At 49.2% G+C, this 17,505-nt stretch overlaps 1 protein-coding gene across 3 annotated transcripts in view; it reads right to left on the bottom strand.

The window, feature by feature from the left end:
* The window catches only part of LOC105890888 (signal-induced proliferation-associated 1-like protein 2), a 107,622-nt gene that overhangs the window by 11,911 nt on the left and 78,206 nt on the right, over positions 1 to 17,505 (bottom strand). For 2 of the 3 annotated variants that reach the window (XM_031579462.2, XM_031579464.2), the window contains 6 exons: positions 15,995 to 16,147; positions 13,107 to 13,216; positions 12,776 to 12,858; positions 11,156 to 11,583; positions 8,993 to 9,196; positions 5,358 to 5,493 (listed from right to left, as the gene is read on the bottom strand). In XM_031579462.2, coding sequence (XP_031435322.1) covers positions 5,358 to 5,493; positions 8,993 to 9,196; positions 11,156 to 11,583; positions 12,776 to 12,858; positions 13,107 to 13,216; positions 15,995 to 16,147 — 1,114 coding nt within the window. The remainder of the gene's footprint in view (positions 1 to 5,357; positions 5,494 to 8,992; positions 9,197 to 11,155; positions 11,584 to 12,775; positions 12,859 to 13,106; positions 13,217 to 15,994; positions 16,148 to 17,505) is intronic. The other variant, XM_031579463.2, reaches the window with a different exon arrangement.

Consider the following 17,505-nt stretch of genomic DNA (forward strand, 5'->3'; position numbering starts at 1 on the left):
ATGAAGCACATCTGGAATCAGTGACTGGAATCATGGCTGTTGATTGACAACCCAAAGCCAGTGTTTTTGGAAAGCCGTTTTTGACTGACATGAAGAAGAAGCAGCTTCCTGTATGTATCTGTGAATCTGTTTGTGTGCATTTGTGTGTGTGCAGTATGTGTGTGAATATGCATGTAGATGCATCGGTGAGGTGTGCTGCGGGGTGTGCTGGGGTGGAAGGGCAGCCGTTTCAGGGAAGGCGGGCCTGGGGGACATGGGCCTGGGTAGGTGGGGAAGGGAGGGGGTTATTAGGCAGTGAGTTATGTCTGATCTAATTCTCCGCCACTGTCAGAGGGGGGCCCGGGTCACTGGCCCTGTGTTCACTACTTGAGCCACACTGGACTCAGCTCCGCTGGCGTGAGCCTCTGGTGCACTGGGCAGCTACTACAGGAAGCACATGGTTGTAAATCACTGAAGAAGATGGAAAGGGCAGAGAGGAGGAGGTGGGGAAATGCCTTAAACATGCAGCTGACACGACAAAATCTGCTAGAGGAGAGGAGGAGAGGGAAAGAGACAGCATGCAAAAGCTTTTGATATACTGCAGTTGCGTGCAGAATGGATATTGAAGGAGTATTAAAAGAGTTTTCTTTAGAGCTTTGTCACTCATTCTCTCTCTCTCTCTCTCTCTCTCTCTCTCTCTCTCTCTCTCTCTCATGGCAGAACACATTTGCGTGCTATGTGGATTTTGAAGGATTATAAACACATTTCTCTCTCTGTCTTTAGCTTTTTCTGATTCTTACTCACACAAACAAACAAACAAACACACACAAGCACACATCAGAAGTAGATGGTGGTCTACTCAGCATGTGTATAAAGCAGGATGTGACCTCACGGCAGCAGACATTTAAAAAGAAAGCATGGGAACTCCGATGAAAGCCCCATTTACCCGCAGCCCGGAACACTATAAATAAACCGCATGTCCCTTCTCCTCGTGCAGCTGTGTGCCATTCAGAAACGAGGGCCTGATGTTCCTTCCGCCGGAGCCACAGAAAAGAGGCGCCACCATATATGGCCTGATGGGCCAGCGGCAAAGGGCCCCCGCAGGTGATTCTGCGCTGCACTTCCCAGCGGAACGCTAGAACACGCCGTGCCACACGCAACAGAGCATGGGGCCACTCAGAGCACCGTAGCGTGCCGGGACGAGTCCTTTCAGTCGACCGATAATGCAGACGCGGCGCGTGGTGGTGAAAGGTCTTGCTTGGAGAATACCTTCTATAGAGGTGACACTGGGTCAGGAGGGCAACGGCGGGCCAAGAGGGCCAGAGACGGCTTTGTCTGGCGGGAATGGCTTTGTGTGTGTGTGTGTGTGTGTGTGTGTGTGTGTGTGTGTCTATGTGGCAACCCAAAGGCAACATCCCGCCGAGACTAAATGCCGCCTGCTCCGACTGCGGAGGACGGCCACTGGAGTGGTCTGTTTGTTGTGCGTCTCTGCCAACAATGGGAGCCGAGGGCTTTTAGATGAGCCCGGAGAAGCCACAGGAGCCTCGCTTCATCCCGCCCTGTTTAATCAAACTATATTGGTGGGATTACGCCGCCGCAGGCCAAAGGGGATCAAAAAGCACAACCATCTTCTGTAAGATGGTGCCTCCAGGACATCAGAGGCAGACCGTCAGGACACCTACAGTGTTTTTTCTAGCAAATTCATAGGCCATTGAATTGCATCATCATCAGTCCCATCATCGAGGTGCCAGTGTCATTGGTTGTCATTAGTCAGGATGGTTTCTTTCTCTGCTGTTTTCCATATGCCAAGTTTATACGATTAAACTCCATATGGCCTCTCGCCATAAAAACAACCACAAACAGACATATAAAAAAAGCATGATCCCAGCCCCCCAAACATACAACCCCTGCAAACCTTCTGCATGGAATACATTACACTATATATGAACCATACAGCTATACACAAAAACACAAACAAACAGATGCAAATATACCATCAAGTACATGTATTTATGCAAGCAAGCACGCACGCACGCACGCAGAGAGTCGGTTTTCTAATTTTTTCCTGAGTGAGGAACTGGCAAATGAAAACCATTTGCAATTTCACACAGCAGCCTCTCTTTCTCTCTCTCTCGCTCTCCTTCTCGCTCTCCTTCTCTCTCTCTCTCTCTCTCTGAGGTCATACATTCAAGCCCTCTCTCAGTGGCTCCCCTGGGCCCTGCCCGCTTATCCCTAGATAAAGATTGCTTGTTTCCAGCTCAACTGTTGGAGTGGATAAGTGTTTTTCTTTCCCTTCACTCCATCTCGCCAGTTCTGCTCAAGGTTAAGAGAGCTTCAAATCAAAAATATTTTGCCTGTCATAGCCAAACAACCCGGGTCAGTTTGAGGCAGAATACCCAAAAACGCAGCCAGTAGATAGCAGATAGATGGAATTTTAAAGGAGATGTTGGCTGTTTGTTGTTGGCTGGGAAGAGTAATATTTGGGAAACGATACCATTTCTGAATGAGTTATGCTAAGTTGAGGGAGAGCTAACGGTAAACAGTGCTTCTGAAAGAACTATTCAGTCATTACACTGCCTTGTCATGAGTCGCTGCCAATTGTCAGTGTAAAAAAAAAAGCGGAGCCCATGGAGTCTCTAGCGGACAGAACCGGTCTGGTGTCGGGTCCTCTGCTGCAGTGCCAAGAGGAAGTTCCAGCGAAATCCGAGAGAGAGTCTGGACTGACCGCTTCCCATTACATCTCCTCAGTGGAGCCTCACACACACACACACACACACACACACACACACACACACACACACACACACACACACACACACACACACACACACACACACACACACACACAGACAGACAGACACACAGACAGACACACCCACACAGACACACAGACAGACACAAACACACACAAACACACACACACACAGACACACACACACACACACAAAAGCAGCAGCACGCCCGCTACCATGAACAATCACACACATGCCCACAGACATCACAGTCTTCTCATTCACAGAGGCCACAGCTGGAATTCAGGCCACGGCTCTAAAGATCCCATCAATAGAAACTCACATATGGAATGGATTTCCCAGCGCTCCTCTGGAACGTCAGGCTAAAGCTCTATTGGTCGCTCATTCCCAGCGCTCCTCTGGAACATTAGGCTAAAGCTCTATGGGTCGCTCATTCCCAGCGCTCCTCTGGAACGTCAGGCTAAAGCTCTTTGGGTCGCTCATTCCCAGCGCTCCTCTGGAACGTCAGGCTAAAGCTCTATTGGTCGCTCATTCCCAGCGCTCCTCTGGAACGTCAGGCTAAAGCTCTATTGGTCGCTCATTCCCAGTGACTCCACGCTAGGACCACACTTCTAACTTTGACCTTAAAGCCATGCCTCATCACCGCCCAGACCACCTCAGCCGTCAGCCCCTCCTAGACAGAGACAGACACAGACACGGACAGAGGCTATGGGGCAGAGGACCAGTCCAGTGCAGCTGGGAGTGTTAGTGTTGGCCAGACGTGCAGATTGCCCGTTGCGAAGCCAAGGAGTGACCACAAAGTATGCAGGCGGACAAACGAGTGTGCTGAAGGAGCCACCGCAGAAGTGGGCCACCAGCCTCGGCACAGGCCCATCCCCTCCCATCTCTGGGCTGTCTACACCCACTCGCCCCAACATCACTTTCCCCAATGCACTGCAAACCTCCTGCATGGAATACATTACACTATATATGAACCATAAAACTATACACAAAAACACACACACACACACACACACACACACACACACACACACAAAGAAATTAAATAAAAAGAGGGGAAAGAGGGATAGCTTCATCACAACTACAGCCGAGAGAGCAAGCATAACTGCTCTATGGGCTTCATGGCTGCTGTCATGCACACTCCTCCTTGCATTCAGAAACTGAAGAGCAGCATGGCCCTGAGGCCCTGGAGCGTGAATCTAAAGACACAGAGAAGCACCACCCTCTCCCTGCTCCACACACTGTGGTTCACACAGGGCCCCTCCTCTCCTCTCCTCTCCTCTCCTCTCCTCTCCTCTCCTCTTTTCTCTTCTCTTCTCTTAAAGGCTGGGATGCAGTAGCACATTACACACCGGCTAAAAATAGCCTATTGTACAGGTCTGCTGTCCCTTCCTGAAAGATAATGGACAGGGGAGGGTTGGGGCGGTGGGGGGCGTGGAACGTAATTACCCATGTCGCCAGGAGGAAAAATGAAAGGGGGGGGGGGGGGGGGGGGGGGGTGGTGGCGAGGGAGTCTGGGGACATCAAACACAGACGCAACCTGTTCCAACTTCCCCCACTTTAATCCATGACATCCAGACTGAGCAAACGCAGCCCTCTGCGCTAATAAATTAGATTAGCCAAACAATTTCTCTCCCTCCACCCCGCAGTAGAGAAAGTCCCCGTGTTTGTTTTCTCTGTGTGTGGAGGAGAGAGGAGAGGAGAAAAGTGAGCCTGTGTTGCAGTGGAGATCAGAAGACCAGCTGATAAGCTGCAGATGTCTGTTCTGTGTGCTGAGGCTATCAGACATGTTCTTCAGGCTCCGTAAGCCTGTGTGTGTCAGCGGCATGCACACACATAGCTCACAGCGACGCTATCTATCTGTGTTTGCACGCACACACACACACACACACACACACACACACACACACACACACACACACACACACACACACAAACACACAAACACACACGCGCAAACACACACACACACTTATCTGGGGCAATCAGATAATTGAGACATGTTTCCAGCCACACAGCCTCAGCAGGCATCTGAATGAGTTTTTGTGTCGGTCATCAGCAGGTCAGCTGGGTGCCCTGCTCTGAATTGCTCTGTGGTGCCCCCCCTCAAATAATTAAATAAACATTATTATAATAATATTTATTAATAATAATGTCAAGCTCTTCACATAATTAATATAAACCAATAACACAAAAACAAGTCACAAATATTTGAATGCAAACAACAAAAGCAAATAAATACAGTATATGAGGCCTATACCTTACAGGCTACAAAAAAATTTTCAGTTGAAGTTGTGAATAACATATTTTGCTCTGTATCTGTTTTTAAGAATTCATTTAAAAAGAAATCTAGACAACTTGATGAAGTATGTGTCACTTTAGTTAAGGCTACATTCTCATATTTTGACCTTTTACCAAGATGGTATACGAGAGGACCAATATTACTGTGTATGGTTTGGACATAGTTGAAGTGATGTGATGCAGTGCATGCCCTGCGAGTATGTAGCGATGGCCCTACCATCAGGCGAGGCACCACATCCATTACTCTCAGCCTCGGGGGATGGAGTGTGGATATAGAGTCAGAACAGGTGTAAATTAAAACCCAAGGTTGGGGCCCCCGCTCACCTTCCTCTGTCCGTCCTCGCCAGGAGGGCTGTCCAGCTGCATCATCTTCAGGTACTCCTCTTTGGACATGCCCGGCTGCAGCTTCCCGGACCGCTCGCTTTCCCGCCTGCTGGCCACCTCGGCTGCGTACAGCTGCCTGCGAGGGACACACAGAGCATGGGTGGGGGGATCAGGAGCAGGCAAAGCACTGAGGGGTGCAGCTGTCACCCATCTGTTTGGGCTGTATCAGGAGGACACAGGCAGCATCACTATGGGAGAAGAGTGAGGCTTTGGGGTGCATCGGATGGGGTGGGGGGCACGGAGTCAAGCTGGAATTAGAGGAGGAGGAGGAGCAGCCGCAGCGTTTGAGCACCTCACCCACAAGCCTCCATGCTGTGTCAGCCATGTTTAGTGTGAGTGAGGGACCCGGAGGGAGTAAGGGAAAGAAGAACACAGGGAGAAGAGAGGAAAGGAGTGGAGAGGAGAGGCGAGGAGAGGAGAGGAGAGGAGAGGGAACACGGTTCTTGAGCGGTTGCGTGAGAACAAGGTGCAGACAGAAGGACTGAATGAGGAGGTTGATCACTAGGTAAAACTAGTATAGGAGGCACATGGAGGTCAGGCTTGGCTACATAACACTGACTTTCGTGGTTTTTGATAGCCTATGCTATCCGACTACAAAGGTATCTCATGGGTATCTCATTCGTTCATAATCCTGATATGGTCCAGGCAAACAGATATATTGACTGTTGAGGACTGGTAAACGTCAGATGAGAGTAGAATTAAGAATGAGTGTAGAATTAGAATTAAGAGTAGAGGACGAGAGAGATAAACACGACCGCGTCTTCACTCTGTGAAAACTGGCTAAGCACGAACACCATGTAGATATTTCAACATGAGGTGGAGGTAGGACCTGGCAGGGCGCTACAAAACCACAGGCAGAAAGAAAGAGAGAGAGAGAGAGAGAGAGAGAGAGAAAGGGAAAGAGAAAGGGAGTCGCCATATGACATGTTTCCTTTAGCTCTTGTGTGATCATTCCTTAATGTCATAGCTTTGAGCAATAGTAAACCACACCCAGAAAAGCCTCACGTGAGTATATGCTGCGCTTGGAGCTGCTACCACCACTATGTCTCATACTACCACTGCCAGAGAGCATGACCTGCTGGCCCCGTCAGATAGCCTGAGGGTACATGTGTGTGCCTGTGTGTGTGTGTGTGTGTGTATACTTGTGTGTATGAGAGAGAGAGAGAGAGAATGTGTGCGCATGCATGTCACTATTTGTTTCCCTAAGAGTGCAATGGGTTGTGTCAGAGGGTTTACAACAAAACAAGCTGAAGAGGGACCTGTGAAAGGCATTGGGTGTGGTGGTGATGGCGGTGGGGGTGGGGGTTTAGCTATACAAGGGGATGTCAAAACAAGCGAATCACTGGTGCATGCTGGGAAGCCCTTCACCCCCAGGCATTGCTAGCAGCTGTGATGAGCAAGCCAGACACTGTGGCTTCGGGGATCGGAAAGAAGGAGGTTGGGGTCAGGTGGGGTTATCAAAGAGGGCAGGCTGGCAAATGCCAAGAGGGTGACACTGTGTACCTGGAGCGCTCGGCTAGGGTCTTTAGGAGAAAAGCTAGCAAACTCTCAGCTCCACTGTAGCAGACGTCACAGAAGCAAAACGAAGGCAAAAAAAAATTAAAAAAGAACAAAAGCAGACAAAATAGGAACAAAAGCATTAAAAGAATCGGTTAGCAGAGCTCATAAATGTTCAGTAGTTAATTGAGCAGAGAGTGATGAAAAACACTGAGAATGTAGAAGGGGAAATTAGCTTGAGCAGGGAACAATACTGGAACAACATTGGAGCATTTATCAAGAGACTAGGTTACGTAAGAGGATTTAAAAGAAACACTCAGATGAGCAAACAGTGGAGATAGGGCGGTTAACAACATCAGTTGGCTTTTTACGACATTTACACAGAAAACGAACCAGAGCTATCCATCAAACAGGTAGTTAGAAGGTAATTTCACCCCCTAAAACAGATTATTCAGAGCTTGAAGGTATTATCTGTGTTTTATCTCACTCTCTTACACACACACACACACACACACACACACACACACACACACACACACACACACACACAAAAACAAATAAATAAGCACTAAAACACATAACACGCTCACAAACACAAAGAGCGCACACACACACACACACACACACACACACAAACTTGAACAAACACATAAAAAAACGCACATACTGTTCCACCCCAGGCTACCATTTTTTCACCACCACTGCCATCACAGAACCATTCAATCAACTCATTACCCACTACACTGCTCATAATGGCATCCCCCCGAGGTATCAGCTGATCCTAACACACGCACACCGAGCCGGTTTAACACCGGGACGATTTTAAAACAGACGGTGGGCGTCAGAAAAGGAGGCTGCTTCCTGAAGCACGGTGTGGACAGGCAGCGGAAGCAGGAGCGGGAGATGGGGAGAGGGGCGGCTGGGCGGCTGGGGAGCGAGCGTCAGCGGGCCGATCGATAAGCTCTAGTGACAGGAGCCCTGTGCGGGCCGCCTGCAGACCGATGGAGCTGATTTGGAACATACCTGTCCACTTCAATCAGGCCTTGTGCCATGTGCCCAGGTAAAGAGCAGGAGAGAGACGTGACCGAGCCTGCGTCTGAGTTAAGTGTGTGGAGCTACATGCAAGGGCTAGATAAAGGACTGCAATGTTTGACAGCTTTTACTTAAATCCTGTATAATTCAGCCTGTTATTATGAATTCTTTAATCTACATTCAATATAATACAGCCAGTGCTATAGTGGTGTAGTACCATCTACAAATAGCGCAATGACTTGGAACAACCACAGTAGATTCTGTCTGGGAAATCATCTGAACATTTTTGAATGATGACTTTAACCCTCGAGTATATTTCTCCACCTTCCTGAAACACAAGGGTAATCCCAGTGAGAGAGGAGTTCATCAGCAGCCAGCGGAGCTTTCAGCGCACTCAATCTAATGTCAATACAATGCCTTTCACTCAGAGCAGACGCATTCTCGTATAAAAACACTCTTAGAAAATACTCAAGTGCTAGTATAGAGTGCAACTGTGCAGGACGGGGATCAACCCCACATTCAAGAGGTCAGTCTACCCAGGCGGACCTCCAATCAAATGTCATTTGTGGGCAAAATTGCCCATCACACTAAGAGCCTGTTGAAGACAGTCCTTTTGTGCATAGCGAGCACTTCCATCTGTCAGGTTACGGTCAAGAGAAATAACAACAGGAAGTGAAAACAAGTGAGTCAGACGGGGGAAACAAAGGGTTCCATCAGCGCGCCTCTTCAGGCACTCACGACTCCAGTGCCTCCTTTTCATGTTCCTTTCCCATCGGCCACTTTCACTGACCCATGTGTTCGGCCGTCTCTCTCTACAAATGTTCATCTCTGCCCGTCTGTCTGGCTCTCTTGCTTTTCTTTTTTTGCTCCCACACAAACACACACAGACAGACTGACATAAACCCATATACACAAACACACACGCGTGCGTGCGTGCGCAACCCCCCCCCCCCCCCCCCCCCCACACACACACACACACATATATACACAGACAGAGAGACAGACAGACACACACACAAACAATCCCACACACACATCCCACTCACCCACACCCTGACAGGCTCGGTGGCTCCGTAAGGCTGGGCCTGTCTTCGGCGCGTTTCCTGCGTGTGTGCGTGTGGCCCTCCTGGCTGGGGCCTGGGCTGGGACTGGGGCTGGGCCCTGCGGCGCTGAGAGGGGACCTGTGGAGGTCTGGGGAGGCGCTGAGCCTGGAGCCCCGCGCCCGGGGACTGCCCGAGTGATGGGAGCCACTGAGGCCACAGCACAGGGTTGGGAGGGGAGGGGAGGGGAGGGAGAGCAGTGGAGTGGAGTGGGGAACAGAGGAATCATGACTACAGAAGAACAAACAAGCCTGCAGGTGCTTGCATGTCAACACAAACGATGACTACAATCAAATCCAAAACAAAATAATCCATTCATTTTGTGTTGTCAGAGAATGACTCAATCCGCACTGAGCTTTTGTTGGTGAGTCGGGTACACCTTTAACCTTTCCCTAATGACAGTCTGTTCTCTCCCCATCATCTATTGGGGAGGTCTTATAGCAACAAAAACAACAAAAAATGTTAACAAACACTGAAGCTTATGGAGTGTTAGCTCAGTTTCCTTTGCAAGCATAGCACATTATATTTAATCCTCCTTTCCATTTTTCCTGATGTGTGACAGTGACATGAAGACTTCACTTAGATCACCTCTAAAGATGAGAGCGTAGGTGGACAGAGGCCTGACAACCCTCTGCTGGCCCATCAACACACGCTAGTTGTCCTCATGTGATGGATGCACCCAAACCACAAACCCAACCACTGGCATCTCCACCATCAGTACCCTCCCCCCCAACTACTACCAAGCCTCTACTGACCAGCGAAGGATGTATGTGGCTTTGGTTGCTAGTCCATACTGCTCAGATCACACAGAGAGCCCTGCATGTCACACACAGTATGTCTGGTCCATCTCTAACCAGCAGAGGAAGGTCTTCATTGTAGCCCTAACACACACTCACTTGGGCATTTCATTTATCTGCAGTAATTTGGCAGATATTTGCATGTTCAGTGTATTCAAATGTACAATTGTCTCAGGTATGTCATCATACCTGTGGTTCTGGCATTTTTGTGTCAACTGAGGGATCTTTGAAAGCACTACTAAATGCGAAACTGCATTTAAAACAATGAATACATTTTCTTTCTTGACCATGCTACAGTATTTTCCCACAGAAACACTGTACAGTTCTGTGCGCATCCTTTCCCACTTTCACTCTGGCTTTCTCGCAGGGGGACGTGATAAAAGCAGGCAGAGGCTGTGGAATCGTGGAGTTGGGTGTCAGACAGCATCTACTCAAACAGCAGAGATCTGCAGCACCGCCACCGATCCTACCATCCATATCCACACACACACACACTTCAGAGTAGCCGTCACCGGAGGTAAGAGGCTATGGGTCGGGTCAGTCTCTCTGCAGGAGACACCCCCCCACCCTCCTGTCTGAACCCGGCAGTGAGAGGCCCTGCTGGGTGGGAGGCGACTCAGGCCATGGCTCCCCGTGTCTCCCCCTTGTTGAGGCTCCGCGGGCCGGGGCCAGAGACCTGCATCCGTCCTGCACTACCTGTATTAGACCCCAATCATAGCTGGACCGCTTGGGGCCACAGCAGGCCATAAAGGGCAGGAGTGTGTGTGTTTTTATACACTGTAGCTCAAACCTTGTCAATAAAAGTGCTGTGGGTAGATCTCTAAATAGTGCGTGTGTGTGTGTGTTTGTGTGTGTACGTGGGCGTGGGCGTGTGCGTGTGCGTGTGCATAATGTATATGCATTTGGTTTGTGTGGGAGCACGTTTACTGTTGGCCCACATCACACACACATACACACACACGCACTTACACACACACACACACACACACACACACACACACACACACACACACACACACACACACACACACACACACACACACACACACACACACACACACACACACACACACACACACACAGGCTAAAAAGAGGGCAAATCTCCCCTACAGCTACAATCAATGGCACTGGCACTATCGAAACAGACCCATCCAACACAGACAAACAGTATCGACCCACAGTCCCAGTGTCCCAGCATTCCATTTCACTCCATCTCATCAACCGCCCCCCCTCCCCCTCCCCCTCCCCCTCCCCAAACCCCATAACCTCCCTCCTCATTTCTCCTTTTTGGCCTGCAGGCATCTCCTCTCACCTGGAGTGAGACGACAGCTCGCTCAGATCTCCCATGCTTCCATCCGTCACGTGACCGCCGGCGATGGCCGCCGCGTAGCCCTGGGGGGGATACAGCTTCCCGTGCTCCTCGTCCGTCAACGCCGCCCCTTCCTCCCCTCCGCCCCAGGCAGGGTGGCCCGGCTCCAGCCCCCTGCCTTGCAGCGTGACGCGGGCACAGGCTCCTGCTACTGCCCCTGCCACCCCCGGCCCACCGGCGGCAGAGGGCGCGGGCATGCAGGGCGCCGTGTCGATGCCGCTGTCGGTGGAGGCACCCTTGATGTAGGTGAGGCCCAGGATCTCAGGGTCCATGAGGTCGCCCGAGCCGAAGGGCTTGTCGTCGCTGGTGCTGGACGAGGCGTTACTGGAGAGTGTGTTGCTGCTGGAGTGGCTGGAGTTCTTGTCACCGGTCTGTGATGCATCCACACACACACACACACACACACACACACACACACACACACACACACACACACACACACACACACACACACACACACACACACACACACACACACACACACACACACACACACACACACACACACACACAAAAACACAAAACACAAAAATACACACATTATTCATTAAACAGCATGACAATGAAATGGTGCTTTTTTTACATCACCCACAAGTCAAACCTCTCAAAAACGCCATCCAAACCGATCAATCATTTAGAGCAATATAGAGAGTTCATGAAGCACCCAGAACCGGAGGATTAACCCTCTTCTATTATGGTAGACCCACCACCCGGGGAGTAATTACTTAAGGACAACAAAGCCTAGCCCTGAATATGAATTTCAGAGCCATTCGAGCAATTATAGAGCAAGAGACAGGCTTCATCAATTATCTCCCCAGATGAGAGCTTAAAGCAATAAGACAGAGGAGCCCCCCCTCGTGCCCTCCTCCCAGAATACTACAGAAATATGAGACCGCTCACAGAATAGGGGAGCAACAATTTGGCAAAAAGAATAACCTTTCTCTTTTGGCAGGGTGAAGTGTGTAGATGTGTGTGTGTGTGTGTGTCTGTGTAGGTGTGTGTGTGTGTGTGTGTGGGTGGGTGTGGGTGGGTGTGTTGTGATATTGGAAACCTGATTGCCAGCCCAAAGCGATTCCTCCAGCCTGGAGAGGTAATTAAGAAACGGCTAAATTTAGCTCTGACTCCTCCACCCTCCCCTCCACCTCCCACCTCCTCCTTCCTCTCTCTCCATCTACCCCTCCTCATCCAACAAGACCCATTAACTCCTGTGCCAAGGGGCGCCTGAATCATGAAACAAGCTCTAGGAACACAATACTAATCCTCCATGGCCCCCTCACTCCCTTTACATTAAGAATGCACACTAATGAGCCTGCGCCCGTTACATTTCTAGACGCACCAATCTGAATTGAGTAGAGGGCAACTAGGGCATAGAACACAGTGTTCAGAGCCAAGATGGCATTCTCTGTCACTACCGGTGCATACAGGATCAAGGGTGTGATTTAAATTGAATCCTGAAAGATTTGTGCATTAATACCACTCATTCCTATTAGACAGACAGACAGACAGACAGACAGACAGACAGACACACACACAGACAGACACAAACACACACAGAAGACTTACACGACTCAGTTTATTGGGGGAGTCCTTGCCCCTCTCCTTGAGGGAGTTGAGGATCTTGGTGGAAGGGATGTGCCATTTAGCCTCTGAAAAAGACAAACAGATAGACGTTCATCACAGTGCTCAGATTGATGGCCATGTGTAAATATGTGTAAATATTTACACTACGTGGAAATTCATTAACAAACAATTATTATCCCTATTTGTACTAGGTAGGGAACCTCCACTCAACTTTACACTGAATGCGAGTGTGAGGCCAAAGACTGAGTCTAGCCATAGTGCACAGACTTTGATGCTGTAGATGTTCAGGTTTAGGTGTAGACGCTGGACTCACCTGCAGACCTGGTCCGCTCCAGTGTGTGCTCCCTCTCCCTCGAGCCCTCTCCTTCTCCCATCATGCCTTGCCCCTCGCCCACCCGCTCGTGAAGCCCTGGCGACTGGCATCTGTGAAGGTCACAATACAGACACGCAATCAGAGCATGCTGGGACAAAGAGCCATCATTGTCTGTAACTGTTCTCCGTCTCCCGGGTAACGGTTCTCTGACCTGGCACACTAGGTAGTGATGAAGGAGGATACATCATACACAGGAAGGGCAATAGCAGCTTTCATGTTATTGAGACAAAAGAGTGGTTAGGTATTTCTATTTGTCTACTTTAAAAAATCCAGTTGCATCATATGCAATGCTTATCTGACAGACTCGAGATAACATGAGCCTAAGCGTATTATACAGTATACTGAGGCTTTAACTGTATCATTTACTGTGTGGCAATGTTGTGTATTCTGTAAGTGTCACGAGAGCCTGGGAAATGATGACCTACATCTGGTTTGTTTGTGATTCCAGAGGTTCATTAGCCTGGATACCAGACCGAACTTAGCCCCGCCCACAAATTTTTTGGTTGGGAAGTTCGGTCTGGCATTACTCCATTGAGGAGAAATTATCTGCGGCTCGATATCGGCCGTACCAATCAAATTGTTAAGGCGGGCTTTATACGATGATGGACAGATGATCAACAGTAACGTAACCAACCACGTCACCAACACACAAGTTGAATTCGTTTTCAACAAACATGGCTGCCGCTGGAGAGCTGAAATGTATAGATTCGAGTCCATTTAGACATTGACAGTGCATTCATTTTGAAAGAGGAACAGAGAAACGCGATTAAGGCATTTGTCAATCGAAAAGATGTTTTTGCCTTCCTTCCTACGGGATCCGGTAAAAGTGTAATGTATCAGCTGCCCCTGGTCACATACTACGTTGTTCTGATTGGTTGTAGGTAACCAATTGAGCGAAGAGGCATTTTTTCTCCTGGTTCGGTTGAAACACGCCCCATAATCACAGCCCAATGGAGCGATATCAGACTCATATTCTGACTAGAATTATGAGTATGACATCGTCAGGCTAGAGGTTCATGGTCAGAGGCGGAAAAGTAGGGAACGTCATGTCCGAGGGGATGGTATTTATTCCTCACTCAGAAATGGGATTAAGCCCATCCATTAACATCCACAAATGGGGTCATCGACCGTGACCTTATGTAAAAGCACATATGCATAGACATAATCTTCCTCTGACATGAAAGTAAACACACTGCTATCAGGGCATTACTCAAACTGTGCTATGGTCCAGGAAAAAAAGCACAGAAGAATCCAGGCGCTGAAAGCAATGAGGAGGATCTGTAGGACAGGACCAGAAAGGAAGCAGGCCCCTATCTCAACTGTAAGTATTTTTTCCTCTCAGGGAGCGAGACAGATGAAAGGTTCTCATGAAGACTTCACGGCGTACGCTGCGTATTCGCCAATAATCCGGCGACACGGCAGATTAAAGATGCGCATTTAGCGGCTGTTTTGGTGGCATGACCCCTTGATGAGGTTTGATCTTCTCCCACCAGCCAGCACCCTCCTGAGACTTGCACCGGGGTCTCGAAGCCGAGAGGCCGGAGCGTCACGCCTCGTGATCCACATCAGATGCGCTCCCTCTGTCTCCCCCGGCGACCCCCTCTGACCTCGGCGCGAGAGGGATGGGGTTTGACCGCCGAGGCCGAGCTAGACGCTGCCTCTCTGCCACTGTGTTTGCAGTGTGTTAATGAGCCTGGGAGACCGAGGCCGGTCGTGTGGGTTTGATCGTTTGACCTGCCCGTCCCCGCGTCTCAGGAGACTCCTTGTGTTTGCACAGCTGTGAAAGCAAACATCGAGCAGGGCGAGGAGGTGGCCAGGAGCTCTGCAGCAGGTTACTGACTGAGCAGACAGACACTCAATTAAAGAGCCATGTCAAAACCTCTACGGTGAGCTTTTTCCTCCTGCACTAGATACGATCAGGGCCGACACTTTGATTAAAGACAGCAACCTCTAGGACTCATCTGGCAATTACATTATAGCTACTCACTTCGCTAGGAAGCAGAACTTCTTTTGAAAAGGACATCATGGCACCACATACTCTTTGATCACAATGGGACATATCTGTTGTTTGTGATGCCCAGCTTGAAGATGAAGTCGTGTCCCTGTGTGTGTGTGTGTGTGTGTGTGTGTGTGTGTGTGTGTGTGTGTGTGTGTGTCTCTGTGTGTCTGTGATGTGAATAGTGTGCCTGTGTGCACTGATATGCTTGTCCGTGTGTGTTTGTGTGTGTGTGTGATGTGAATAGTGTGCACTGATATGCTTGTGCATGTGTGTGTGTGATGTGAATAGTATGCCTGTGTGTGCTGATATGCTTGTGCATGTGTGTCAGTGCATCTTATGTGTGTGTTTGTGTGTATGTGTGTTCATGCCTGTCAAATGCTGTGTGTGTGTGTCTGTGTGTGTGTGTGTGTGTCTGTCTGTGTGTGTGTCTGTGTGTGTGTCTGTGTGTGTGTCTGTGTGTGTGTGTCTGTGTGTGTGTGTCTGTGTGTGTGTGTCTGTGTGTGTGTGTCTGTGTGTGTGTGTCTGTGTGTGTGTGTCTGTGTGTGTGTGTCTGTGTGTGTGTGTCTGTGTGTGTGTGTCTGTGTGTGTCTGTCTGTGTGTGTGTCTGTCTGTGTGTGTGTCTGTCTGTGTGTGTGTCTGTCTGTGTGTGTGTCTGTCTGTGTGTGTGTCTGTCTGTGTGTGTGTCTGTCTGTGTGTGTCTGTCTGTGTGTGTGTCTGTCTGTGTGTGTGTCTGTCTGTGTGTGTGTCTGTCTGTGTGTGTGTCTGTCTGTGTGTGTGTCTGTGTGTGTGTCTGTGTGTGTCAGGTGGAGTGTCAGACTGCTCATCATACCCGTCATATCCAGGCTGCTGGGCCCAGGTGCTGCTGCCGCTGGGTCCGGGGTCGCTGGAGGAGGACTGGTTGCTGGGGGAGCTGCGGTAGTGCTCTCGGGGGTCACCCTTAACACAGGAGGCCATCTGGGGGTTCTCCACATCCTGCATGGCCCTACAGTCAGTCAGAGAGAGAGAGAGAGAGAGAGAGAGAAAGAGAGAGGGAGGGAGAGAGATGCAGAAAGAAAGAAAGACATTTAAAAAAAAAAACTTTATTGAACCATCAAATGGATCCAAGACTCTTCAAAAAAGCTACTATATCACCCTCTGCCTTACCCCATCTATACACACACCATAGTGAAGGAGCACCAAGTATATAAACACATAATCACCAGGTCAACAAAAGACTACCATTATTATCAACTGACCACAGAAAGAAAAAAACTTAAGAAAGGTAGTGATGAAAGAAAGAGAGAAAGGCAATGACAGACACAGATAGAGAGAGAAAGAGAGAGAGAAAGAGAGAGAGAGTAAGAGAGAGAGAGTGAGAGAGAGGAATGATTAGGCTTTGATTGACTGTGCAGATGTTTTGTCCATCGTGCAGTGTTACAGGGCAGAGTGGGAATCCACACACACTCACACTCACTCGTGCTCCACCTAAAATAAACATTAACTACCCATAAAACATTGCCTGGGCGCCTCATTTGAAATTACACTGCAATTAAAGTGTAACATCATAAAACGCATCTAAATAGCAAAACAGTGCTTTAAATAACCATATCTGTTGTATCCATCCCAGGCTTTTATGACCTGCTGGTTAAACCGTCCCTGAAGTCTTATATGAGAAAAATGATGATGGACTCTGTAAGGCTGTCAGCCACTGCTAAGCGTTTGTCTGTTGTCCACTGAATTAAGGCTAATAACAGCAAATAATCACACAAACCTCTTCTGACTCCAATACTCCAATAACAATTCTTCATAATGCTAAGAAAGGCTAAATGTAAGGACTGAGTACTCCAAGTTTGAAACTATGACCTTTCTGGCGGTGTCTCCATCTCAATAGGGCAATTCCCTGACTCCCTGAATGACGGAGGCCAAACACCTCATCACGAGGGAGCTTTGAGCGATAGCAGCCAGATCACGTTTCTCCGTTTGCTCACAATCAGCCTGTCTGTAAGCAGACAGGAAACCATGGAAATGCCATGCACATGTGACCGAGGGAGTTTCACTCGCTCCGTCTCACCAGACCACCAGACTGGATGAAGACAGCTCAGCTTTTGAGGGATCGTCTGTCTGCGCGCGTGCGTGTGTGTGTGCGTGTTTGTTTATGATCGAAACCTTCTGAATTCTGCTAGTACCGCACGGCTCCAGCAACACCAAGGTCACAGGTTCCAGTCAAAGGGGAGCCCACATCGTTCAGCTAAATGCAAACCAAACCGTTCCTGCACAATAAGACACTTGAGATAAAAGGTACCTGCTAAATACATTCATGCAGCACTCCTGTCCAGTTGGTGGAACTGGCACTATTGTTTA

The sequence above is a fragment of the Clupea harengus genome, chromosome 13, assembly GCF_900700415.2.
Source record: "Clupea harengus chromosome 13, Ch_v2.0.2, whole genome shotgun sequence".
Classification (NCBI taxonomy): Eukaryota; Metazoa; Chordata; class Actinopteri; order Clupeiformes; family Clupeidae; genus Clupea; species Clupea harengus.